Here is a 26418-nt window from a genome sequence, read left to right on the forward strand (position 1 = left end):
TTTCACATATGCATTTTAGCCTAATGGAAAACTGTAGCCTTATCATCAGATCTGGTTTCTAATCCCAGGTTTACCAGTTAGTTGAGTGACTTTGAGCAAGTTACTTCCCTACCCTGAGCCTCAGTTTTCTCATATGTCAAAAAAAAAAAAAAAGATAACAGTAGTTCCTGCTTCCAATAGTTGCTTGGGAATTCGATGCAATACCAATGTATGGTGTTTAGTACAATACTGCCATGTACTGATACACTATAGATGTTATCCACTATCTGTGCCATTATGTTTCTACCTCACCTGCCTCACAAGGTTGTTGAGAGATTAAAAATAAAAAGATCAAGTTTATGAGAATATTTTGTAGCATCCAACTAAAGAACCGTACACATACAAAGTTGTTTTTTTTTTCTCCCCACAAATAGTTATTACTACCCTATTTTGTAGGCAAGAGAACCAAAGAAGTGGTAAAATGATTTGCCCAACATCACACCTATCTAGGAGATAGGAAAGGTCTAGGAGCAGAAACCAGTTTTCCTGCCCCTCAGACTGGCCTCTGTTTACTAGAACTCAGTTCATGTTGAGGTGTGGCAGAGATTCCAGTGCGGCCTTGCACCAGGGTGTGGAAACAGCACACTTCACCTGTGTGCACTTCTTATTTATTTATTTTTGAGACGGAGTTTCACTCTTGTTGCCCAGCCAGGAGTGCAATGGTGCGATCCCGGCTCACTGCAACCTCCGCATCCCAGGTTCAAGTGATTCTCCTACCTCAGCTTCTGAGTAGCTGTGATTACAGGCATGCGCCACCATGCCCAGCTAATTTTTGTATTTTTAGTAGAGATGGGGTTTCTCCATGTTGGCCAGGCTGGTCTCAATCTCTTGACTTCATGATCCACCCACCTTGGCCTCCTGAAGTGCTGGGATTACAGGCTTGAGCCACCACACCCGGCCTCACCTGTGTGCACTTCTGCTGGACTCAGTGATGCCCCATGTTGGCAGGCTGCCCAGTGCCTTTCTCAGAATCAGTCTCTCTGAATTGTGACATTTAAGGGGATTTCCCTCAGCCAATGGGGTTTTCCAACAGCCTCCCCACTCCCAACTCTGTGGCTGCTTCCAAAGTTTGCATCAGTCTGTCCAAATGGCACTTCTGTGAGGCCTTTCAGCCTGCCTCTGTCGCCTTTGAGTAGCCTCAGTTGGGTGAGTGTTCTGCAACCATAGTGCTTGCAAACGACTTTCACCTAAGTTACCTACTCTGATCCTCACCAGAAGACACGGATTTTGTCCTCATTTAATAGATGAGGAAACCAAGGTGAAATGACTCACTCAAGGTCATATGGTAAGTTAGTTACAGCTAAACCAATAGCCATCTTAAAAGCAGTGCCTTTTCTACCTCTGCAGTGGGCTGGTGCTGATTCTATTATGAGGTTCAGTTCTATTTAAATCTTTTCGATAATAGGACTAGAAATACCCACCCACCACCCTAGCACCACTCCAAAAGAAATAGGGGCTTATGTTTAAAGACCTGTGTGGTCCAGACGGCTCCTGGAACTGGAAAGGTATGCTTTAAACAGTCTTAGGGACTGGGATACCCTCTTCACTCCTGAGGCCAAATGTGTTCTTTTTAGTGATGGGCTTTCACTGCTTACCAATAGTTTCTGCTTCCTCAGGACTCTGCGTGGCCACTGCTTGCTGCTTTGGCTCATCAAGTTTCTCCATTCATACTCTCAAATGTGGGAATTTGGTTTGGTCCTCTCATCTTCCTGGGCTGAGCCAAATGTGTCACCAAATGGCCTATGGGCCTAATGGTTTGGGGTCAATTGCCAACTTGCTAGGGCCTAAGTAGAAGTCATTGTAAGGAGCAACGTCAGGTTTTGCCAAGAGTAGGGCTGAGAACAGTGCTCTTTGGCATGAGGTGTGGGCATGGACAGCATTCTGAAGCTTGGCCTATCCATTAAGCATCTCTTTCCTACAGCCTAAACTTCCAGACACCCGACCTCATGTAGATGAGCAGGAGTCCAGTGATTCTAGAGAGTTTATGCAGGTAAACCTTGCTTTATGTCCAGAAAAAATAAACATAGATACATCAAATATTTTACAGTTAATCATATTTTGATTGTGCCAGTTGTTCTGTTTTTAAAGATAGCCCTTTCCAAAAGATCCTCTCTTACGTAAAGGAAATAATCAGCCCTTTGGCTCCTTTTTTATTTTTGTTTGTATTATTATTGTTTTTTGGAGACAGTTTCACTCTTGTTGCCCAGGCTGGAGTGCAATGGCACAATCTCAGTTCACTGCAACCTCTGACTCCTGGGTTCAAGCGATTCTCCTGCCTCAGCCTCCCGAGTAGCTGGGATTACAGGTGTGTGCCACCACACCAGTCTAATTTTTTTGTATTTTTAGTAGAGACAGGGTTTCTCCATGTTGGTCAGGCTGGTCTCAAACTCCTGACCTCAGGTGATCTGCCCACCTTGGCCTCCCGAAGTGCTGGGATTGCAGGAGTGAGCCACCGCACCCGGCCCTGTGGCTCCTTTACACAGGGATATCTGCAATTCATAGATCACTTATGGTTCTCTTAGGAATATATTATTCAATTTCTTAAAATGTCTTCCTAATTATGCTTTGCTATGTCAACATGAACTCTCATTCACATTCCTAGAGCACATCTCAGCTCGCTGACGGTGGCTGAGGATGGTAGATAGGGAGTAAATGGAATTCAGATTTACACACATGTTCTGTCTCTGCCGAATGCACACATGGATAAGCATACCTGGAGGACTGGCGAGGTAACTCATTGAACACACAGTTACTTGCTATAAATTGCTGTGTGCGTGTGGGCGATGGTGAGAGGATTCCCAATATTGATAGGGCTCTTCTCAGTGCTGGAATTGAATCTGTTCCAAGGCCCCTGTATGTCTTTCTAGGTATTACATTCCTTGGCTGGAAGGAATCATGTGCAGCCATCTTTATACACTCTCCTCTGCCATGTATAATACAGTATGGAATAATGCTTGGTACATGGTGGCTTATGAGGATTGACTGAATAAAAGTAGAAAAACATCTTCCGATTAGGCTTCCTGAAATAGACTTTGAATTTACAACACTGGCTAAGTCACACAGTTTCTAGAGGAATAACTATTTTATTTGGTATAGGTTGTCTAAAGTAAACAGCTAAAATTAAAGTCAAAAACTAAAAGAGGCCAGGTGCAGTGGCTCACACCTGTAATCCCAGCACTTTGGGAGGCCGAGGAGGGTGGATCACGAGGTCAGGAGATCAAGACCACCCTGGCTAACATGGTGAAACCCATCTCTAGTAAAAATACAAAAAAAAGAAAAAAAGATTAGCTGAGCGTGGTGGCATGTGCCTATAGTCCCAGCTACTTGGGACGTTGAGGCAGGAGAATCCCTTGAACTCGGGAGGTAGAGGTTGCAGTCAGCCGAGATGGTGCCACTGCACTCCAGCCTGGGCAATAGTGAGACTCTGTTTCAAAAAGAAAAAAAAATCCAAAAGAGGCTGGGTGCAGTGGCTCATGCCTGTAATCCTAGCACTTCAGGAGGTCAAGGCAGAAGGATTGTTTGAAGCCAGGAGATCAACATCGGCCTGGCCAACATAGTGAGACCCTGTCTCTATGAATTTAAAAACAACAACAACAACCCCCCTCGACCCTCCCACCCTCCAAAAGAATCTAGATCAAGGTCTTGAATAGGCATTCCCCACTTAAAGCAAATTTATTTTTGTAAAATTCTGTAAACTTCTGTATGAAATCCAGAATTTCAGTTCTTCTATAGTTTTCAGTTGACCACGAAAAAGTAAACATACATCACACCTGTAATACCAGCACTTTGGGAGGCCGAGGCGGGTGAATCCCAAGGTCAGGAGATCAAGACCATCTTGGCTAACAAGGTGAAACCCCGACTCTACTAAAAATACAAAAAATTAGCCGGGCGTGGTGGCGGGTGCCTGTAGTCCCAGCTACTTGGGAGGCTGAGACAGAAGAATGGCGTGAACCCGGGAGGCAGAGCTTGCAGTGAGCCAAGATTGCGCCACTGCACTCTAGCCTGGGTGACAGTGAGAGACTCCGTCTCGGAAAAAAAAAAAAAAAAAAAAAAAAATTAAACATACAGCCAGGTGCAGTGGCTCACACCTGTAATCCCAGCACTTTGGGAGGCCGAGGCAGGCCTTGGACAGATTGCTGGAGGCCAGGAGTTCGAGACCAGCCTGGCTAACATGGCAAAACCTCAACTCTACTAAAAATACGAAAATTAGCCAGGTGTGGTGATGCATGACCTGTGTAATCCCAACTACTTGGGAGGCTGACCCGTGAGAATTGCTTGAACCCAGGAGTGGAGGCTTCAGTGAGCCAAGATCGTGCCACTGCACTCCAGGCTGGGGAACAAAGCAAGACTCTGTCTCAAAAAAAAAGTAAACATACTTACTCAAATTTGAAAATGCAGATTTAAAATGCAAATAAATCAAGGTGGACTTAGAGGAGGCTGACCCGTGAGAATTGCTTGAACCTAGGAGTGGAGGCTTCAGTGAGCTGAGATCATGCCACTGCACTCCAGACTGGGGAACAAAGCAAGACTCTGTCTCAAAAAAAAAAAAAAAAAAAAAAAAGTATACATACTTACTCAAATTTGGAAATGCAGATTTAAAATGCAAATAAATCGGGGTGGACTTAGACTTTGTGGAGGATTTAGTGTAAGACACCTGTGTGTCACAGTGCGCTCCCTTGAATCGCAGTTTGAGTCATAAGGTTTGGAGACCACCAAGTCCCCAAGTGGTTTATCCACTGCTTGAATAGCAGAAATGTATGTCCTGGTCTCCGGAGTCTCAAATTTAATAATGAGCATTAAATTTGATCAGCAGAGTTAAACTTGTTGTCTACAGAAACCAATTAACAGATAAACTAGCATTTATCCAGCATTGAGAAGTCATAGCAGTGGCTAGAAAGAAGAAATATTTAAGCCAAACGAAACGCAAAAAGATAATATTTTATTTTCAGAGCAGCTGATGCAATATTGAATCAGGTTTTCACAAATAAATATGACAGTGTCTATTTGGTTACATCTCCATTTGATGAATGCCCATCTATCAGAACTGTAATAACTTTCTGAGAAGGCTAATGATTAGAATGTGTTAAATAAAATTTCCCTGGTTCCCTTTCTGAAGAAGCATTGTGACAATTAAAAAAAAAAACAAAAAAAAGCTTATCACTTGGAGGGGAAACAACCTAGAATGCCCCAGTTTCTTTCTTTCTTTCTTTCTCTCTCTCTCTCTTTTTTTTTTAAGGAATGCACCTTTTTAGGACAAGTCTATAAAACATCTTTATTTATTTGTTACATATGATGTTTAAATATAACTTTGCTTTCAAGCTTCAAACTTTTTTTAAACCCCTGGTAAAATAAGACTTTTGGTTCACCTTAACAAAAACTGACCTAGGAAGAAACATTTTTAGCAAAATGTTATTATAAAATTCACTAGAAAATACTGTCCTCTTTTTGCCAAAATGTTACATAAAATCCTTATTAAAAATACACACATTACAAAAGAAAAATTATGAATATGCTATACATAGTGCTTTAATATGGACCAAGGGACTTGCATTCCAGGAAAATACAGTTAAGCACACTAGATATTATGATGTCAACTTATAATAGTGCAAACCTGAATAAATTACATCCTGATATGGAAGGCATGCAATTCATCTGCTGAGAATAGAACATAACGAAGCCAGAACAGGAAGCAATCACAACCACTATTTAAAAATGTTTTCCTTTTTATTACATTAATTTTTTTCAAAAATACTTTTCTTTACAATAGAACTCCTAGAAAATATTTACAACCTTCCTCTAATAAAATATAACAGCAGTTAAATATATTTGAAAATAAGATGGGTTTTTCCATAAAATATATCTGTTAACTTTTTATATACAAGCTTTCTCAAAGAGGTCTAAATTCACTAATGAAAAACCATCTGATAGTAAACAGTAACCGAGTTGAGACATTAACCATTAGGAAGAAAAGTTCTTTGGGGTGGGGTAAGGGGAGAAGCTAAAACACAACACATACATGCAGGCAGAATTATTTCAGGAAAAAAAAAAAGTGCAACATTGTCCTAGGAAGTCCATTCTTTAAGTTGATAGTCAAGAAATACTAATTCAGGAATTTGAACTGTCTCGTTATGGAGGAGTTCTTTGGTTGTTTCAAGTCAAAAATCCTTATGCTATACTGCACGGAAAATTAAAAGTAAGCTGTGCATTCTATTTTTGCCATGGCTACTGAGTTTATTTTTTAATGTTTAAAACTGGAACAGCTGGGCAAATCTCTAAACAGAGGCAATACATTTGCTTTATAAACACTTTTCTGGATGTTTGCTCCTTTGATAGGTAAGTTTCCACAGACCCAATAGCAGCACCCTTCTAGGCTCACCCTCAGACACTAAGTGGAGGGCAGTAGTCCCCGGGAGAGACGATCAGCCAAGGATATGACAGCTCTAATGGTTCGGCCACAAAGTTGATGCACACTGCCCAGGCAGTTCTTGACTCATGACTGCTTGGATAAAACAAGACAGCATAACCTTTCTGAAATGGCAGCAAAGGAAACTTTTTTTTTTTTTCCCTCTAAACAAAAGATGTAGGAAAACGCCAAGACCTCTTTGAAAATAGAATGATGGAAAAGAATTTTAGTTTTTCTTCTGTTCATGACTTTCCTGAAGTTGAGACCACTGCCTGTGTGGGGCTGCTGTGGCTCACAGCTGGTTCCCCACCATGAGTGTGTGCTACATGCTTTTGCAGAGTCAAAGACGTCAGATCCTACTCTCATGCTTCTGCTGATATTCTCTCTCACGTCAAGCTATGAATGTGTCAGCAAAGTGGCCCAGCGTGATAGGCACATTTATGTGGAGCTGGGAACCAGCATACCTGGGGTGGGCGATGCCTGAAAACACTGGCCCAGGAAATCACGCTGCATTAACTCCGAAAGGGGAGTTGTGTGAAGCAGGATCCTCTCTGTACTGGGGCTGTGTCCCAGCCTGACTTTTGCCCTAACGGTGGGATGGGTCAGTCTGACTCAGTTCAGAAGCCTGGGGCTAAATGGCATTTTTGAAGGATTACAGGTTTATTACCTTCAAGTACAAACAGCAACCCTGCTGACAGGGACAGGAGGAAGCAGAGCAAAGTCATGAAGGTTGGAGAAGTCTAGAAGTACTTTGGTAAGTGACTTGTAATGAATACATTCATTGTGTGAATGCAAACATTATAGCTAAGGTGTATCTGAAGCCATTTTCGTTGGCCTTCAATGCTATTTGTCTTGTATTTGCTATCATATGTGTTAGAAAACTATTTCTTATAGCTAACATCAAGGTAAACTTCAGTCCAGCGGATGTGAATTACAGCAAAATCCCAGTGAATGCGGTTTCACAGTACTTCCAAGTGGCACAAAGTAATTTCAGAACTCCACTAATCATTAACAGTGTTGTAAAAAATAATAGGCTTTTCTGATTTGTTTTTTGGGCAATAGAACACTTTCTGGTATTCTAGGTACTTCAATATGTGTCCTTCAATCACCCTAAAGTGAAAACAGTCCTGGCAACTTAATATTTGCCTCCAGATGGGTCTCTAGTCAGTTCATGCTGAAACACAGTTCTGTGACCCACAACTTGGAGCTGACCAGCCCCCAGGGAACACAGGACAGGACTCACCTGCTGTAGAAAACCAGATCCTCAGTAAACACTGCTGGGAATGAAAGCCTAAAATTATACAGTACTCCATTCCTGCAAACGGCCCAAAGGATGACAGGCAACACAGGGGAAACCTATTTTCACATTTGATCATCTCCTCACGTCGCGTGTGCTGGAGAAGAGCTGTGTAACACCAGGGCTTGCTTTGCCCCTGGAAAGCTGCCCCTAGCATAGTATCTCCAGGCGAAGATGCCATGCTTACTGCAAACTATGGAATGAGGTCAGAACAGAATCAAAGTAACGCTTGATGGGAAAAGTTGGCCCCAAGACCCCAGTACTAAGAGGGTCGCCTGCCTCACACACACACACTCACAGCAAGCTTTGGGATAAAAGGCAACCAGGATGGTTGACATCTGAAAGCAATGGAACAGGAAGGTCAGCTTCAGTCCCTACCAGGCATGATTTCATGAGAAGGTAGCCCAGATGAAACACCTCTTAAAGATAGTTGTGCCAATTATTTATTCCCCCAACCCCCCACAAAAACAATTTTTTTTTAAATAAAAGGAAAAGAAATGGGATTTTTTTTTCTAAACCTGAATAAAATGACCACTTTTAAAACACGTAGTTTAAAAGGGTTACAAAACAAGCAGACAGTCCAGGTTTCCTGATTAATGAAGACGGAGGCCGTGGGTTTTCACTGTCTTTAAGTGACACACAGGGCTTTATAGTTCTGCGTCACCCTGAAGCAAGACTGAATCTTGATCATCCAAGAGAAGATCGGTGTCCACGACTTCAGCCTCTTCCATGACACCTCCCAACTGCTGGACAACGTCGTCGTCGAGGATGTCCACGTCCTTGATGGGTTTTATCAGACTCAGCTGGTCCAGGGGCAGCAGCCCTGGCGCCCCCACGGGCCCCGTAGTCCTCTCGATCGTGGCTGCCATCTCAGCTGCAAAAGCCGCCTTCTGAGCCTTTTGCCTCTGCTGTTCCTCCTGCTGCCTGTGAGTTTTCATGTGCGCATTTCGGCTTTTGATCTTGAAGAAGACTCTAAAAATAAAGAAAGAGAGGTGTGTAGAATTTAGAAGGAGATCTGAGTTCTTGGAAATCCGGGTGTCCTAGGGGGAATAGGGGTGCGTGGTCTGACAGAGTCCCTGGCTGCTCAGCTTCTAGGATCTCCTTCCCCTGTGACCTGTCACCTCTCTTCCTTCCTCTCCAAGCATTACAAGGAAAGGGATGGGGCAGAACACACTGACTGTGCCTCAGGCTTCCTTCCTGTGACAATGGAGGAGGAATTCTCAAAGGCCTCCTGTCCACCTGGAGTCTGGAGCACAGGCCCTTTCTCCGCCTTCAGCCTCCCCCTTCTCCTCATCACTGACCATGCCCTCTCCACTGGAGAATCTTCTAAATCATGCTAACAAGCCCTGATAGTCCCCATCATGAAAAAACCCACCATCTGCCTCTGCCTCTGTCCCTGTTCCTCCACAGTAGAAAGTTGTTTTTTTTAAAATAGACACAGGGCGTCTCTCTGTTGCCCAGGCTGGAGTGCAGTGGTGTGATCACAGCTCACCATAACCTTGAACTCCTGGGCTCAAGTGAGGTGGGACTCCAAGGCTCCCACTTCAGCCTCTTGATTAGCTAGGACTACAGGCACACACCACCACGCCTGGTTAATTTTTAAATATTTTGTAGAGACGGAGTCTTGCTATGTTGCCCACACTGGCCTCGAACTCCTGGCCTCAAGTGATCCTTCTACCTTGGCCTCCCAAAGTGTTGTGATTACACGTGTGAACCACTGCACCCGACCTACGGTCAAAATTCTCGAAGGATCTGCCCGCATGCACTTGGTGGATCTCTTTTTTCTCTCCTCCTTCCTCTCCAAGTGGACTGTTGTCCCCTCCCTGTAAACCCAATTGCTCTTCTTGAGGTCATCGGTAACTCTGTGTGGCCAAATTCAGTGGCCCCTGTCTTTACTGTGCTTGACTTCTGAGCTACATCTACTACTCCCTTTCACTTAAGGCCCCTGCTTTGTGGCCAAGATATTACCATAATGGCTACATATCCTACAACACAGAGGACACCCCCTCTTCCCCAAGCAAGGAATTAGCAGACTCGAAATGCCAGTAGTGCCGAGGTTGACAAGCCCTGGGATAAAAGGATATATTGCTGGGGTTAATTCTTCAGATGAGAGGTCTGCAAACTATGGTCAGTGGGCCAAATCCTGACGGTTTTTGGGAATCAGTTTTATTGGCACATAGCCATGTCTATGTAATGTTGATGGCCGCTTCTGTGTTGCAGTGGCAAAGCTGAGCAGTTATGAGAAAGACAGTAAATGGCCCACAAAGCCTCAAATATTAACTATCTGGACCTTTTTCAGAAGAAGTGTGTCCAGGAGTGAGACTGTTTATGGAGAGGGGGTGACATAATACTCTTTAGTCACTCCTGAGCTCATGAAGGAAAAAAAAAAATCACAAAACACCTGGTTTCTAAGGCCTGAGTCCAACAGGGCTGATAAATCACAATTCTACCTGGACACACTGAAAATGGTTCAATGTAACAAACATAATTTCAGCAGCTCTAAGAGGTATTTTGTGAACATTTGCCTAATGTTATTCTGAGTTAGGAAAAGTCACAAAAACCATTTGTATTTTCCATAAAATCATAACTGGATTTCTGGTGGAAAAAAGTTCCCAAGCAACCTAAGACTCCAAAAAACCATTTAATAGATGCCACTGAGACATGGCCGGGAAACACGAAATACTGACTTTTGTTAGTTAAATCATCCTCTGTCTCCACCTGGTGGAATGTAGAGTTGTAGCCTGTTTGAGCCTAATGAGTGGGAGGTGCTGGCTCCTCTTGGGGAAAACTGGTAAGACCCTGATACCCTGATGCTGCCACTCCAGGACAAATAACTGAGAGATCACTGAGAGTCAGCTGAGGGTGGTTCCATCATTATTTCTATTAAAAAAGCCTTAAGATCAACCCAGGGCCCATTTCTCCCATGATGCACCAGTATGTGGTGGGTGGTGATGTGGAAATGACATCATGGCCAGCTTGGAAGGACAGCAGGGTGTGGAGGAGACCCACACCGAATCCCACCTCTCCCATCCCTGTGCTTCACAGGAGGAAGTGATCTGCTAGTTCCAGTTCACTTTGGTGGGTGCCGCCAAGCTGGGCTTAATCAGAGGCAGCATGGCATAGAGCCAGGAGCACAAGGCCAGGCCAGCCTGCATGATTTAAATCCCTACTAGGCTGCTCGCTGTGAACTGCAACAGGGGCTTCACCTTACTGTGCCTCAGTTTCTGCCTGTAAAAAAAGAAGCTCCTAAAAGTACCCGCCTCACAGGGCTAAAGATGAATCAGTACATGTGCTAAGGGTTGAATGTGTCCCCCAAACAGCACACGTTGAAAACTGAATCCCTAATGCAGCTGTGTTAGAAGGTGTGGACTAATGGGAGGCGTTTCAGTGATGAGGGCCTCACCCTCGTGAGTGGATTCATGCCAATTATCATACGGTATGAGGCTGCAAGTTCAACCTTTTGCTCTCTCTCCCCTCTCTTTGCCCTTCCACAATGGGATGACTTAGCAAGAAGGCCCTTGCTGGATGCAGGCCCCTTGACCTTGAACTTCCCAGCCTCCAGAGCAATAAGAAATAAATTTATTTTCTTTATAAATTATCTAGTCAGTGATATTCTGTTGTAGCAACACAAAACAGACTAAAACATGTAAAAAATCCTTTAAAACAGTGCCAGGCACGTAGTGAGTACCTGATAAACAGCAGTTACTATTAAGTTGCCTGCTCTACTCTATGAGGTCCCACCTGGCCTTGCTTATGTAACTGGGGATGTTTTCCTGGTAGAGTTTCAGAAACCGCCTGGGCAGCATCTCTCCCAGGTAACACTCCTCTTCATGCTTGAGGCACTAGGAATTATGGGAAGAGGAACTCAGCAAGGCTCCTAAAGGATGTAATTCATAACAATGTAGTACCCTTCCAGTCAGGTGGACTTATTGAGAAGTACACTGGAATTCTCTACTGGAAGCTGTGGGAGGGAATCACCCATCTTACAATCAATGGCATTTTCTACCTAAAGCAAAAAACAAAGTAAACCAAAAGGACAGAGCAGTGGTCAGGAGCCCAGGTCTGCACTCGGACAAAACTGGGTTCAAATCTCAGTTCTGCTCTTTACTGGCAGTGTGACTTAGGGCAAGTCATTTTACTTAATTTTTAAACTCTTATTTGTAAAACAAGTATAAAAAAACAGTATCTGTATCACATGGAGTTTCTATGTGAGGATTAAATGAGCTCATACACATAAAGCATGTACCAAAATAAGTGCTTAGTAAATGTTAGCTATTATAATTACTATCTCAGGTTACTTTTCTTCAGTTGTTGTTGTTTTTTTAAATTATACCTAAAAGGGGAGGATAACAAACAGGTTTTATTTCATGTATCAACTCTTGATTAATTGGTTGTGCAGCTTGAACCATGACAATGGAAAGTATTTGAGGCTTTGTCTTAAAAGTGATTGCAAAGAGTGTGGTGATTGATTAGTGATGTCTGCCCTAGGCACAGAAGTAAGCGAAGGTGGTAGGAATACCCTGTATGAGCCATCTGTGTTATAGAGAGTTCCTGATTAGGTGTTCTAGAGCCATTCTCAAATCATTCAGTGGGGATGCAAACAGAGTAATGCTAGTGAACATAGATTGGGTGTGAAGGGAAGGAGTGGGAACCAGAGTCCCACCTGCTATTCCTGGGAAAGAGGGAAGTTTTGTAACTTAGAGGTTCACTCTCTGAAGATATGCATCCTTACAAGGCTCTAAGATAACAGAATGGCCATATTCTGAGTCTGCCACAAGGCCTACATACCCATCCCAAAGATGGTATGAAGAAGAATTTTGAGGTCTAAGTTCTTTTTTCTGATTGAAGAAACCTCAGGCCATCCTGGCCCAGTCCCCATACAGTGACTATCCTCATGAATTCAGATCCAGTCCCTGGTCCCCTGCACCTACTTGCCACACTCCTTGCAAGGGAAGATGGTGGTGGGGTCTGTCTCGCCGCTGGTGGTGCTGTGAGAGGGTGAGCTCTTCACCGAACAGTACCCACTCTGGGTGCCACCAGGCTTCTGCTTCCCAGAGGGGACGGCACCTCGGGCCTTGGTCACCTGGTTGGTGCCCCCGTGGATGCGGGCATGGCCATTCAGTGCCTGTCGGGAGCTGAACACCTGGGGAAGAAAGGGAGTGACATGACATCTACAGTCCTGAAAAGGAAATTAGGGTTATTAGTTACTCAGTGGTAAACATGGAATACTTGAAACTGTCAAATGACAGGGCACAAGGGTTTTATATAAGCAAACTTTGGGCATATGCTACAAAAGGTAAAGATCAAATACCACAACCACAAATGCTGTGCCAATCAAAACCTCATCACTGCTACAATCAGAAGAGAAGAAGCGATGTGGCACGGGATAAAGAACAAAGCTACTGTCTAGAAGTCAAGACGTCAGGGATTTGGACCCAGCTCTACTGTAACTAAAGCTGCTGGGCCATTTCCCTTCTGTATACTTTATTTTTTTCCATCTGAAAAATGACGGGGCTGGACCAGTTTTCAAACTTTTTTAGAGCCAGTAACTACCTCCTTCTCTCCCTCCCATTTTTCTTCCTTCCTTCCTCTTTCCTTCCCTCCTTCTTTTTTAAGAAATCAAGTCTTACTCAAAAAACTCAGGCTCAAGTTAAAAGCAGAGGTGCTCTGGCTAGAATGGAGACTGCGCCCCAGAATTGGGCCTGTTTGCTCAGCTCTATCTACCCCAGGAAGCCCGAGTACCCTAAGGAACTCGGTTTGAAAGACAATGATTAGGTTTTCTGACATATTCTACGTTATATATAATCAGTAGCCCATTGTTGAATCAATGTTTAAGACCCCCACATTTTAAAACAGAATGATAAAAAAAAAAAAAGAGGCAGGATCTGGGCAGAATTTTAAAATCCTGCCATAAAGCTGGGTTTCTTAACATCAGCACTATTATCATTTTGGGTTGGATAATTATTTGGTGTGATGGGTGGGGGGCTCTGTTGTACAGGATGTTTAGCAACATCTTTGGTCAGACACTGCTTGCCAAATGTTCTTGGGGAATAAATCATGCCCAGTTCAGAATCACCGCTATAACGGGATGTAAATCCATATCCCTGAATCCCAAGAGTCCTGGCTCCCAGCCTGTTAAACTCATCAGCTAAAGGGAGTACCTACTGGGCTGTCTAGCTGTAGTAGTTGCTGTGTTAAGTTTATGAGCTCTCTGTTTTGTTTGTTTGCTTTTTTGTTTTTGCTTTCAGATGGAGTCTCACTCTGTCTCCAGGCTGGAGTGCAGTGTCATGATCTCAGTTCACCGCAACCTACGCCTCCTGGGTTCAAGCGATTCTCCTGCCTCAGCCTCCCGAGTAGTTGGGACTATAGATGCGTGCCACCACGCCCAGCTAATTTTTGTATTTTTAGTAGAGACGGGGTTTCACCATGTTTGCCAGGATGGTCTTGATATCTTGACCTTGTGATCTGCCCACCTTGGCCTCCCAAAGTGCTAGGATTATAGGCGTGAGCCACCACGCCCGGTCAAGCTCTGTTTATTTTCTTACATAGGAAAAAAACTATTGCTGACTTAGCAACCAAAGTCTCCATCGTTAGGCAAGGAATAAAATAGAACCAGCATGCTTTTTCCACTGTGATTTTAAAAAGTCATTAAAAAATATCTTCTTTTTTTACGTAAAGAAAAATTAGAACAGAAAAATATCTACCTTGCTGAGCATTTGATTGGAAAAAGTAAAAGATAACTTCCCATTTGGTACACAACTTACTGTACATAGAGCTATGATTTGAGGAGGCATCTAATTTCTGAACAAATTCACCAAGAAATACCATCACTTAAAGTCATTATTGTAATCATGCTGCACTGAACACTCTATACAAAACGGCCAGGTCATTAAACATCAAAGATGGAGAACAAGTCAGCAATCTCTTCTGTTGTCTCCAAAGTGAATGTGAAATGTATATATCTTTGTTTTTTTTTTAAAAAATTTCATTTTTTCTTAAATGCAAATCAAATGAATTTCTGCTTTAGGATCTAAATATCTTAAAGACTGTTGCTTTCTCCATCTAAGTGACAGGCTTAATTCAGTACACTCTGGAGAACAGCACTGTCCTATATCATGTACGAACAAAGAAAAGCACACTGACTTGAAGAAAATGGGCTTCCTGTGGAAGGGGCAACATTATTTTGAGGGGTAATCCCTCTAGAACTTGCCTATACAGGTGTGCCTGGCCTTAAGAAATCTGATTTGGAAAAAGCTCACCAATTCAGACTAGTGGGGGACCAGTGGGAGATTGAGAAATAACCTTTAAAAATATCCTTTAAAAGACACATGGAGCCTTAGACAAGGCCAGCACAGATACCATAAGGTCTTTCTTTAGTACTAAGAATGACCAAATGGTGAACTTGTTTTATTTTAGCTAAATTATGCTTCCAATATTCTTGAAAAGTACTGGCCTCAGTGCTTAACACACACTCCCTTTCAGCCTGTTTTTATGATTAATTTACTCTTAGTAAATCCTTTTTTCTCCACTACAGAGTACAAACATAAACTTTAGTTAAATCTTTGTAACAATATTCTCAATTTTAAATTAGTGACATTTCAATTAGTAACACTTCATGAAATGTGAAATGCAAAACCTTCTAATAGAAATTGCAGGAGGTGGGTCAAGTACTTATGTCATAAAAGGATGATCTTTGTCAGCAGGCTCTCCTAGTACATTTAAATGCATGTTGACAGGGCACAAGCTTGTGTGACACACAGCCCAGGGGAGCGCAGAGGCTCCAGGAAATGTGGAATTATGTTCTGGAGGCCAACACTCGTTGCAGAGCTTGGAATGACACACTTCTGGGCACGGGGGCCTTCTCTGTGTTCTGCAACACGCAGCATTGTGCTTGACACACAACACACACTCTGTAAATACCTGTTGGCCAAATGAAGAAGAAAACAGTGGCAACATGGAACACCCTCTGCCAAACTGTGATTGTTGGAAGAGCACTCTCGAAAATACATCATCTCTTAAAGCCAGGCACAGCTATATGGCCCTTGCTCGTCCCAGATCCCCAGACGACACAGACATACTTACAGCCCCACAGTTGGGCATTTCACAGATGAAGGAGCCTGAGGGCTGGCCCAGGGCTTGCAGGGGCGGCCCCTCCGTGGGAGCCAGGACGGGGACGGGTGGCGGCTCCGGGGACTTCGGCACCTCACTCTCTTCTTCTTTTGTGGATTTCCTATCTTCTTCCGGGTCCTCCTCCTCCTCCTCTAACTCTTCTTCTTCTTCACTTGTCTAGTGTTAAGGTAATAAAAGCAAGAGGGAAAATCCCCAAATGGCATTCTTAGTGATGAACAGAACTCACAGATCAACAGAAGAGAGAGGGGCTGGATGCTGGCACTGTGTTCCTTTCTTTCTGCATAAGGAATGGCGGACAGAGCCTGCTAGGCGTGATCCCAGAAAGGTTGGTCTCAGGATGCTTAGGACTTTGAGGTCAAGGAAGTAAGTCCCCTGCCCCATTTTGGGACCCTCATCACTTATACAAAGATACGGTGAGGCAGAAAGGAGCAATTTCTACATGCAAGGATTCCCCGCCTTGTTCAAGACCATTAGATCTTAAAATGACTAAAACTCAGGCTGCACCCTGCCTGTGAGTAGCTCTGCCTCCTCACAGCGGTGAAGAGGGTTTTCCAGCAATACAACACCATAGAATCCCCCTTGGAGAGAGACTAAAGAAGGACCTGTGCTGATGTGTTTTAGAGGCTTTATAACACCACTATGCAAGACGCTGGATTTGACCTGTGGCGGGCAGAAAGCACGTGACAGAAGGGGCGCTCCACTCTGGTCTTGTCAGAAAATAGAATGAAAGGAGAGAATATGGAAGGGGAAATTCCCTTTTATATATCATGTGCTTTTCCTTTTGTCTCTGACCATGGGCTTAGAAAAAGCAGTGTATTCAATGTTTCTATTTATTCATTTTCCCCTGCTAGAGGCATTTAATGAAAAAGAACAAGAAAAACATTTCCTATGAATAATGATCTCCTCTGCTTCTATGGCCCCTCTCCCCACTTCAGAACAGCAGCCATGGGGAGAATTAAGCAGAAGGTCCCCGCTCTCCTCAAGGTTAACAGAATAGTAAGTTACTGGAATAGCTTGGAGTGGGTGACCTGGGTGTGCTGGGATGGAAGGGCGGGGATCCAGGAGGCTCTCATTCTCCCCTTGCTTAACTATATTCTGCTCTTTCCATCCTTCCCAGGGTAGGGGTGAGGGTTGCTGGCTCCTGCAGGCCCCGAAAGGGCTGAGGACCAATCAGCCTCATTTCAGCTTTCATTTTACAGTTTACAAAGTGCTTTCACATTTACCATGCCACCGAATAGGCTGCAAACAGTCCTCTCATTTTATAAACGAGGAAGGAAAAGGCATGTCCAGCTGCCCCTGACCTGGCAAGTCATTTGTCTCTGCCAGGCTCTCTGCATAACTCATCACTTAATGCACGTGGACTCCAGTCTACTCTACCCCGACAGTGATGGAACTTTGGGGAGTCTATGATTCTTAAAGCCCAGAAGCAAGACTTTCCAAGAAAGATACAGATTTCTGAAAGTGATGATACCCTAGGACCCAGAAAACACAAGCTTCCTCTCTGCAGTTTAGATTTGGGGTGTGTGTGTGAGAGAGAGAGAGAGAGAGACAATGCCAGTATGTGCGTGGCATTTAGTAGCCCCTCACTGTTTCAGTATTGTCCTTATTTAATATCACATACATGTATACTTGAGATGCAGTATGAACAGGGTGTATTTAAGAAATGGCTCCAGTTTCCATTGGTAAACAGGATTAATTAGTAATGATCACATTTGTTAGAAGACCTCAGTGAACACTGATGTAGGCCTAGTACATTTGACAAAGTGGTTTATGATCTAAGCAGCCAGCCTCTTACTAATATAGAACATACAGGTTGATTTCACTTAGGTGGTCTTATTCCTGTAGGACTCCAACCATCTTTCTGTCCCAAAGAGTTTCAGGCAAAACCTTGTTATGTCAAACTGGGACTTTGTGGTCTCAAACATTAAGTAGCCCATGGTCTACAGTTTGGCATTTAAAAATAATTACACACAACAAATGACAATGCCATTTGTTTCATAGTATTTGTATTTGTTATAATGACAATTTTCTCAAAATGCCATTGTTTGGCTTAAACATTCTTAGAAGAAATGTTCCATACAGCCACAACATTATAAATTACACTGTACCATGATTATGTATGTCTCTGGAATTTAGATAGGTTTTATTTCAACTGGCAATCTGTAAATCACAACATGATTTATCATCAAGCCATATGGCTCACCAAAGTGACTAAGAGATACAAAGATACACGAACAAAAATCTTCACATGTAGAACTTTGTATCAACAAGTTGGTCATTTTATGATATATTGTGAAACAAAACATTTAGTATGTTCCAAAATCAGAAGGCGGGCAAATATGGAGGTGGGGAGGAGGCTATACATTTAACATGGTGCTCAGAACCTCGAGTGTCCACCATAAGAGTTTCTTGAGCAGGATGATATTTTTATTTCTCAGGCATGCAAATGGAATTCATATTATGAGAAACTGGTAAGTCAGAATACAAATGCTCAACAACCCAAATCTGCTCAAAGACACCAATTTGTGTGTAACAGTTGCTAATAATAATGATGACGATGACACTATTGAATGCCTGCTGAGAATCATGCATTTCACACACACAAACATACACCCACCCACACACACACACAATTTCTAGTTCTCATAACACTGTAAAATTTTTTCATTTTTAAACAAATGAGGAAATTGACCCAAGAAATAAGTTTCTCAAGGTCACACAGCTGGTAAAAAAGTTTAACTGAGATTCAAAACCTGGCCTTATCTTATTCCAAAACTTCAACCTTCTTCACTCCTTGGTCTGGCTGCAAATGTCCACAGGTGCATGTTTGTCCATCTGGAAATAGCTTAGAGATCCTAAACCTCTCAATATCATTGGAACCAGCTGCTTTGAAATGTCAAAGGGAAGGAGGATGTTTCCCAAGGCCCTTGTCAATGGACTGTGCTGTAGGTAACTGTGCTGACATCATTGTGAGTTCTACCTTTGCCCTTGGAGCCCCGATTGCTGTTTTCCACAGTCAGTTAATTGCCTCAGTTGGTTTCTTGAATTGTGCTAATTTTTGGTCACAGCCAGCCCTATATATTTGTCCTGAGTTGGGGAGCATGAGCACAGGCAGGGGACAGGAAGGTGTGGCCAGCACCTTTTCCTTTCACCTCATTAACAGAACCCATCTTGGCTCTCTTCCTCTGCTTCCAGTCACCCTGCCCCTGCTGAGTGAGCAGCTGTGCTCTGTTGACCTCCAGGTTACTTAGCTAAAGGGCAATCATTCCTTTCAAACCTCCTTCTTTCCCCCACTCTCAAGTCCTCAATAATCCCTGAACCACCTGAGCATATTCCTTCATGTTCCATCTGGAGGGAAATGGTCACCTGCCCTTTCATAAAACATTGAAAACACAGGATCAGGAGAGCTATCCCAGGTGTCCCAGACAGGCCCCAAGGACAAAGAGTAGGACCACATCCTAGGACTGTGCCTTGCACACCCTCCCCAGGTGCTCCCTCCCCGGTATCCCTATGATCCCAGTTTTTCATCTCCACTTGGCAAACTATGCTTAGAAGGCTGACTGTGCACACAGTGCCCACAAAGCTGCTGTGAGCTGCCATACTGGCCTTTAATCAAGATTTTCTTGTTTTTTGTGGGCCTGAGTCATCTCTGCACGTAAGCCTTTTGCTCTCCCTAAGCTCACAAGTAACCAGGGTGTGGACACTCCTGGCCCAGCCTAATACTGGCTCCTGGTGAATAAACCCAAGAGGGTGTGGCCCCTCGGGCACCCTCTTACCCTCTCCTCCTTCATCTGAAGCTTCATGCTGGCCTGGGCCTTCCTATCCATCTTCAAAGCCCAGGCAGTCCAAGACAGTGCCTCTGCCTTGTGTGGAAACATCTTTGTTAGCGTCACTCCTCTGCTCAGCATCCCCTTGTTCATTCCATCTCCCTCCAGTGAATTCACAGAAGGAATGTTTATGAATCAGAGCAACTCCTATCTTCGAAAAATATTCACCCATTCATTTAACGAACATTTGTTGAGTGACTGTATTATGCCAGGCTCTGTCCTAGGCACTTGATAACGCCCAAGCCTAAGATGCACCAATTTACCTCAGAAGACCATATTCTCTGATTTTGCCCCTCTTCCAAAACATGGCACTGACAGAGCCCAGAACATTCCAGAATTGGAAGGGACTTTCTAAATCATTTAAATCATCTGGCCATTTTACAGGCTAGCAAGCCTAGGTCTTCAAGGCTAGGAATCTTTGTGCTTCCTTGTTTACTGTCTCATCTACTCATTTGGAAAGCAATGCTCTGTGTGACCTGGGGCAAGCCTCTTCCTCTCTCTGGGTCTCAACTTTCTGCCTGTAAAATGGTGAAATTGGGTGAAAGAGTCCTTAAGGCTCTATCTAAGACTTTCTGGTTCTCATTGCATACTGCTTTTAAACACTCTTGGGGTTCATGGTGTATTTCCACTTACATATGTTGTATCCTCCCAATAAGGACATATGTTCTGTGTGGTGGGGGGAGAGGAGGGGGGGTCATTTAACATCCTCGAGTTGCCCACAGCACGACATACACATTGCTGTTTACATTGTGGGAGTTCAACTGCTTTTAGTTGACTGAACTGGAGGAGATCATATTGTTTTTTGTTTTTTTTTGTTTTTTTAATTTAGATGTAGTCTCACTCTGTTGCCCAGGCTGGGGTGCAGTGGTGCAATCTCTGCTCACTGCAACCTCCACCTCCCGGGTTCAGGCAATTCTCCTGCCTCAGCCTCCCGAGTAGCGGGGACTACAGGCATGCACCACCATGTCCAGTTAATTTTTTGTATTTTAGTACAGAAGGGGTTTCACCACGTTGGCCAGGGTGGTCTTGATCTCCTGACCTCGTGATCCGCCCGCCTTGGCCTCCCAAAGTGCTGGGATTACAGGTGTGAGCCACAGTGCCTGGGTGATCACACTGTTTTTTTAAACATTAGGCCACAGACGAGCAAAAGACTATTTTGATATCATACATCACTACTTATTCTGATATCATACATCACTACTTAAATGAGTCAAACAAAAGCCCTGGTCACAAGAAATCCTGAATATAAAATACTGCCATCTCTGATTGAAAAAATGGCAATACCATTCTATTCTACAGATTTCTATTTTCTCTGATATTTGGGCTCTAACATAAATGTATATATGTATGTATATTTCATAGCGAGGATCAATTATTAGTTAGAAGCATAGGCTTTGAAGCATTAATGAGTCCAAAATTTTTTTTTTTTTTTTTTTGAGACGGATTCTCGCTCTGTCGCCCAGGCTGGAGTGCCGTGGCCGGATCTCAGCTCACTGCAAGCTCCGCCTCCCAGGTTTACACCATCCTCCTGCCTCAGCCTCCCGAGTAGCTGGGACTACAGGTGCCCGCCATCATGCTTGGCTAATTTTTGTATTTTTATTAGAGACAGGGTTTCACTGTGTTAGCCAGGATGGTCTTGATCTCCTGACCTCATGATCCGCCTGTCTCGGCCTCCCAAAGTGCTGGGATTACAGGCGTGAGCCACCACGCCTGGCTTACATTTTTTTTAGATGGAGCTTTGCTCTTGTTGCCTAAGCTGGAGTGCAATGGTGTGATCTCAGCTCACCGCAACTTCTGCTTCCCGGGTTCAACCAATTCTCCTGCCTCAGCCTCCCAAGTAGCTGGGATTACAGGTGTGTGCCATCACGCCTGGCTAATTTTTTGTATTTTTATTAGAAATAGGTTTCACCATGTTGGCCAGGCTGGTCTCGAACTCCTGACCTCAGGTAATTTGCCCACCTTGGCCTCCCAAACTGCTGGGATTACAGGCTTGAGCCACTGTGCCTGGCCAAGTCCAAATTTTTTATACTTCTTTAAGGAAATGTGTGGCCAGGTGCAGTGGCCTGAGATTACAGGGGTGAGCCTGTAATCCCAGCACTTTGGGAGGCCAAGGCAGGAGGATTGCTTAAGCTCAGGAGTCCGAGACCAGCCTGGACAACACAATGAGACGTTGCCTCTACAAAAAATTAAAAAATGAGTGGAGCGTTGTGGTGTGTGCCTGTAGTCCCAGCTACTCCGGTGGACGAGGTGGGAGGACTACTTGAGTCCAGGAAGTTGAGGCTGTAGTGAGCTATGATTGTGCCACTGCACACTAGCCTGGGCGACAAAGTGAGACCCTGTCTCAAACAAACAAAAGAAAATTTGCATATCACTGCTCTTAACTACACAAGGGAATCAGGATCAACAACACACTCAGCAGCTGTGTGACTATGGCCAATTTACTTAAGCTCTGTGCCTCAGTTTCCTACCACACAGAATTGGTATTAAATGAATTACATTGGATTAAATGAGTCAATATTTATAAAGTCCCTAACACAATGCTTAGCACAAGAAAACTGCTATTTCATTGTCTGTTAAAGAAAATAACACACATACATGTGCTAGCCCTTACAACTGGGGCACAATTGGGAACCAAAATATAATTTCAAATATTTACATAATTCATGAATTCCCAGTACTTTCACTGACGGTGACACAAGCTAGAGTTCAGTAATGTAATACATAATTTTTATATACACATACACTGTAGGTAATGTTTCTCACAGAGTGTGAAAAGGAGCTTTCCCGTGGCTATGGATGCAGGGTGGAGAGTTAATTGCAAGGATCACAAGTGATAGTAATCAACAAAGCAACACATACAGGGTTCAGAGACTATTTAGGTCTTGTTGTGTCTTTGGTACATGCTTAATGTGCAGTTGACTGTGGACTGTCTGCTAATGAAGGAAATCAATACCAGGGATAAATGGTGATGTAAGGATTAGAATCATCTACATGCAGCGAATTAGTTCCTCAGTGATGGAGGGTTCCTGGCACTACCTAGAGGTCAAAGCTCCTCTTGCTCATGCTTTACAGACTGTGGCAAAATCCCAGGGACCCTTTCTGAGGCACGTTATGGGCTCAGTTCAGTAGCATCTGTGACATGGAAAGATCAGAAAAGAATATTCCAGGGGGTCAGGACACCAGCCAATCATAAACCAACAAACCCAGGACTGGGACCATCCTTGGTTTAACTCTTCTGGCTCCTAGCTGCCTTGAAGTGGGCAGTAGCCCTCACCTCTGTATCTGAACACTGAGCTACAGGCCAAACCTATGGACGTCTTTCCTCTATCTACTCTGGAGGGCAGGTCCTGAATCCTGCAGAGGAGCTGGGCTGTTGTCACCTCCTTCCTCCTGCTATCTTGGCAGCAAAGCCCAACCGAACAGCAGCTACTTACTAACCTGGGCCTGGGGTGGGAGCTGTGCCGGCACAAGCAACAACCTAGCAACTTCACTCACCACACAATCGTCGATGATTTCTGCCAGGCGTGTCCGGTGTTTCCGCCCCAGCCGCATGATCTTTTTCCATGTGTAGTAGTACTCCACGCACTGAGCCACCGTCTTGGACTTCACCTGCCGGGAAAGCGAGATCAAGGTTAGCTCCAGCAATGCGCAGACAGCAAAGGCAGCAAGTATTTTTGAATATTTAATTTTGTAATAGGTAATAAACAAGTTTGTTTAGTTCAAGAAAAAAATGTACGCAGTGAAAGGCTTCCTTCCCACACCTGTCCTTACCCCTCACCCTGCAACACAGGTAGCCCCTTGCATTACTTTCTTTGGGTATCATTCCAGATTTTTTTTTTTTTTTTTGAGATGGAGTCTCGCTCTGTCGCCCAGGCTGGAGTGCAGTGGCACAATCGCGGCTCGCTGCAAGCTCCGCCTCCCGGGTTCACGCCATTCTCCTGCCTCAGCCTCCCGAGTAGCTCAGACTATAGGCGCCTACCACCACGCCTGGCTAATTTTTTGTATTTTTAGTAGAGACGGGGTTTCACTGTGTTAGCCAGGATGGTCTCGATCTCCTGGCCTCGTGATACGCCCACCTCGGCCTCCCAAAGTGCTGGGATTACAGGCATGAGCCACCGCGCCTGGCCAGGTCTATGCATCTTAAGGCAAAAACATTCCTTTCTTTAGTTCATATGCTCTACGATCAGATGAGGTGTAATAATGTCGGTTTGCTGGCGGCAGATTAAAGGCTGGCCTTACCCCTGACGACTGGAACAAGGCCACCTACATGGTGAGATGAAGTCCTGTCTCCTCAAAGTTGCCTCCTTCTCATCCCCCTGACACCTGGAATTTCCACACTAGAATTACCTGAGGGAGTGAGGATAGTGTCCGTCCCACAGAGCCCTGGGTTAAAACTCATGTTGCCTGGTAAGCTCAATACACGAGTCCATCATCAGTTGAAAGTGTGGGGCCTAAAGGATTGAAGTCTATGCCAGGTCAGTCCTGGGGGGGAGGGTGACTCAAGAAAGATGCAGCATGAGGGCTGCTGGGCACACGGGGCAGCAAGGGCATGGCGGCCGTCAAGGGCAAGGCAGGAGCAAATGCAGACATGGAGGTGGAGGCAAGTTAGAGACAAAGTCCTCCTGCTTCTCACACTTGCCCAGGCAAGGCCCTAGACTGACGACAGGAGACATGCCATGCTAGGACACCTCTGAGGACCATCTGTCTCAGCCATGGGCCAGTGGGTGCTGTCACCTGTGGCCCTGTTCGCTGTGTACCCGAACAGTCTTAAATGGCTTTAACACAATATGGCTCCATCATTCATCAGTTTGTTGAAACACTCTTTGAATGGTTTTAATTTTTTATGCTAAACCATCTCTTAGCCAATAAAATCAATAAATGTATCTGTTGTATAAAGTGCTATTTCATCTATGGAAAGGTTTATTTTGCTTTAGAATGCTGTATATGCAAGGTATTTTTATTATTACTGTCATTAAAAATAGGAGTTCAACACCAGAAACCATGCTACTGGGTAGAGGGAGGCCACATGTTCTCCTCTCCCCAGTTACCCAGAAAAAAATTCTGTCAGAAATGTGGTAGATCTGTCAAATATACATAAATTATGTATGACCAGGCACAGTGGCTCACGCTGGTAATCCCAATGCTTTGGGAGGCTGAGGGAGGTGGATCACTTGAGGTCAGGAGTTCGAGACCAGCCTGGCCAACATGGTAAAACTCCGTCTCTACTAAAAATACAAAAATTAGCCAGGAGTGGTGGTGCGTGCCTGTAATCCCAGTTACTCTAGAAGCTGAGGCAGGAGAATCGCTTGAACCTGGGAGATGGAAGCTGCAGTGAGTCAAGATTATGCCACTGCACTCCAGCCTGGGCGACAGAGTGAAATTGTCTTGAAAAATAAAAAAAATAAAATAAAATAAAATAAATTATGTAAATTATGAACCAGGAGCCTGATTCTCGTTATTCTGACAGAATTATGAATTACACATTTTTATTAAGATAAAAAATAACACCGCACCACTGCAGTGTCCAGATAATCTATGCCTTCTTTCCCCTGTCCTCTCCCTGCCACAGTCCTAACACTGGGGCCATACCACCCCTATATCCACTACCATCCTCACCAGCGAGTGTGGAAGACATCCGTTTTGTAAGTATCTTAAACCAGTATCCAAATATTTCTAAATATTTTTGTGTACCATTTCCCAAGTTTAATTTCAACAGGGCAATGGGAAAAATCACGCTTACCATCTTCTGTACAAAAATAAAGTCTTTGCTGTAAGTGGCTAGTGCTTTGTTAAACAGTTTTCTTTCTAGGGAGGTCCACTTGTCCGAACCTACAACAAAACACAAACCTCATAAGAACAGCTCGCAGTTCCCCTTGCTTTTAGTTGCTGGTTCATTTACTTAAGTTACAAAATACAACTACAGAGCAAGTGATATAATACATATCAAATTCCCATTTGAACAAAAAGATAGTGTGATATAATGGTTAGGAGCTCTGACACCTGGGTTCAAGTCTCAACTATGGCCTTGACCTTGGCAAGTTACTCATCCTAAGTCTGTTTTATTACCTACAATTGGGAATAATTATAATTGCCTCCACTGATTAGGATTTTTGTGAAACTTAAAGAAGATAATGCACAAAAAGTGCCCAGCATCATCACTGGGAAACAAAGAGCATTCAACACATTTTAGGGACAGTGTTAATGTAATGATCATATTCACAAGGGCAAGCATTCATGCAGCAAGTACCCTTCAGGGTGTGGCTCGATTCACCCTCCACCCTCGAGATGCGCACAATCTACTGGGGAGACCAACAAGTAGGTCATGACGTTCAAAGTGGTAACTAACTATTCAGGTAAAGGTGAGGTGTCATTGGGGCACAAAGGAGAAACACCACACTCAGGTTAGGGCCAGGGCAGCCAGGAGGGCTTCCAGGTAGAGAAAACATCTGAGTTGAGTTTTAAAGGTCATATAGAAGCAAGTCAGGCAATAAGGAGATGGAAGAGTATTCTGGTGAGAGGAAGCAGGATATGCAAAGTCAGAGGCAAGAGTGAAGTCATGCACTTCAGTCATTCATTCAACAGATATTTATTAGGTGTATATTACAAGCAAGATGCTGTGCTAGGAAAAATAGCTTAACATTTCTAAGTGCTCACTATGTGGCAGGTTCTAAGTACTTCAGTTATTCATCATCAGGTTCTACTAACAAACCTGTAAGATTGTT

At 43.9% G+C, this 26418-nt stretch overlaps 1 protein-coding gene across 17 annotated transcripts in view; it reads right to left on the reverse strand.

The window, feature by feature from the left end:
* Positions 1 to 5262: 5262 nt before the first annotated feature.
* Positions 5263 to 26418, reverse strand: part of TRERF1 (transcriptional regulating factor 1) — a 229242-nt gene continuing 208086 nt past the window's right edge. For 14 of the 17 annotated variants that reach the window (XM_033217168.1, XM_033217171.1, XM_033217178.1 and 11 more), the window contains 5 exons: positions 25437 to 25525; positions 23192 to 23305; positions 15822 to 16025; positions 12671 to 12918; positions 5263 to 8711 (listed from right to left, as the gene is read on the reverse strand). In XM_033217168.1, coding sequence (XP_033073059.1) covers positions 8387 to 8711; positions 12671 to 12918; positions 15822 to 16025; positions 23192 to 23305; positions 25437 to 25525 — 980 coding nt within the window. In that variant the 3' untranslated portion in view covers positions 5263 to 8386. The remainder of the gene's footprint in view (positions 8712 to 12670; positions 12919 to 15821; positions 16026 to 23191; positions 23306 to 25436; positions 25526 to 26418) is intronic. The other 3 variants (XM_033217177.1, XM_033217179.1, XM_033217176.1) reach the window with 1 other exon arrangement.

Source organism: Trachypithecus francoisi, unplaced genomic scaffold, assembly GCF_009764315.1.
Source record: "Trachypithecus francoisi isolate TF-2019V2 unplaced genomic scaffold, Tfra_2.0 Lachesis_group10, whole genome shotgun sequence".
NCBI classification, from domain to species: domain Eukaryota; kingdom Metazoa; phylum Chordata; class Mammalia; order Primates; family Cercopithecidae; genus Trachypithecus; species Trachypithecus francoisi.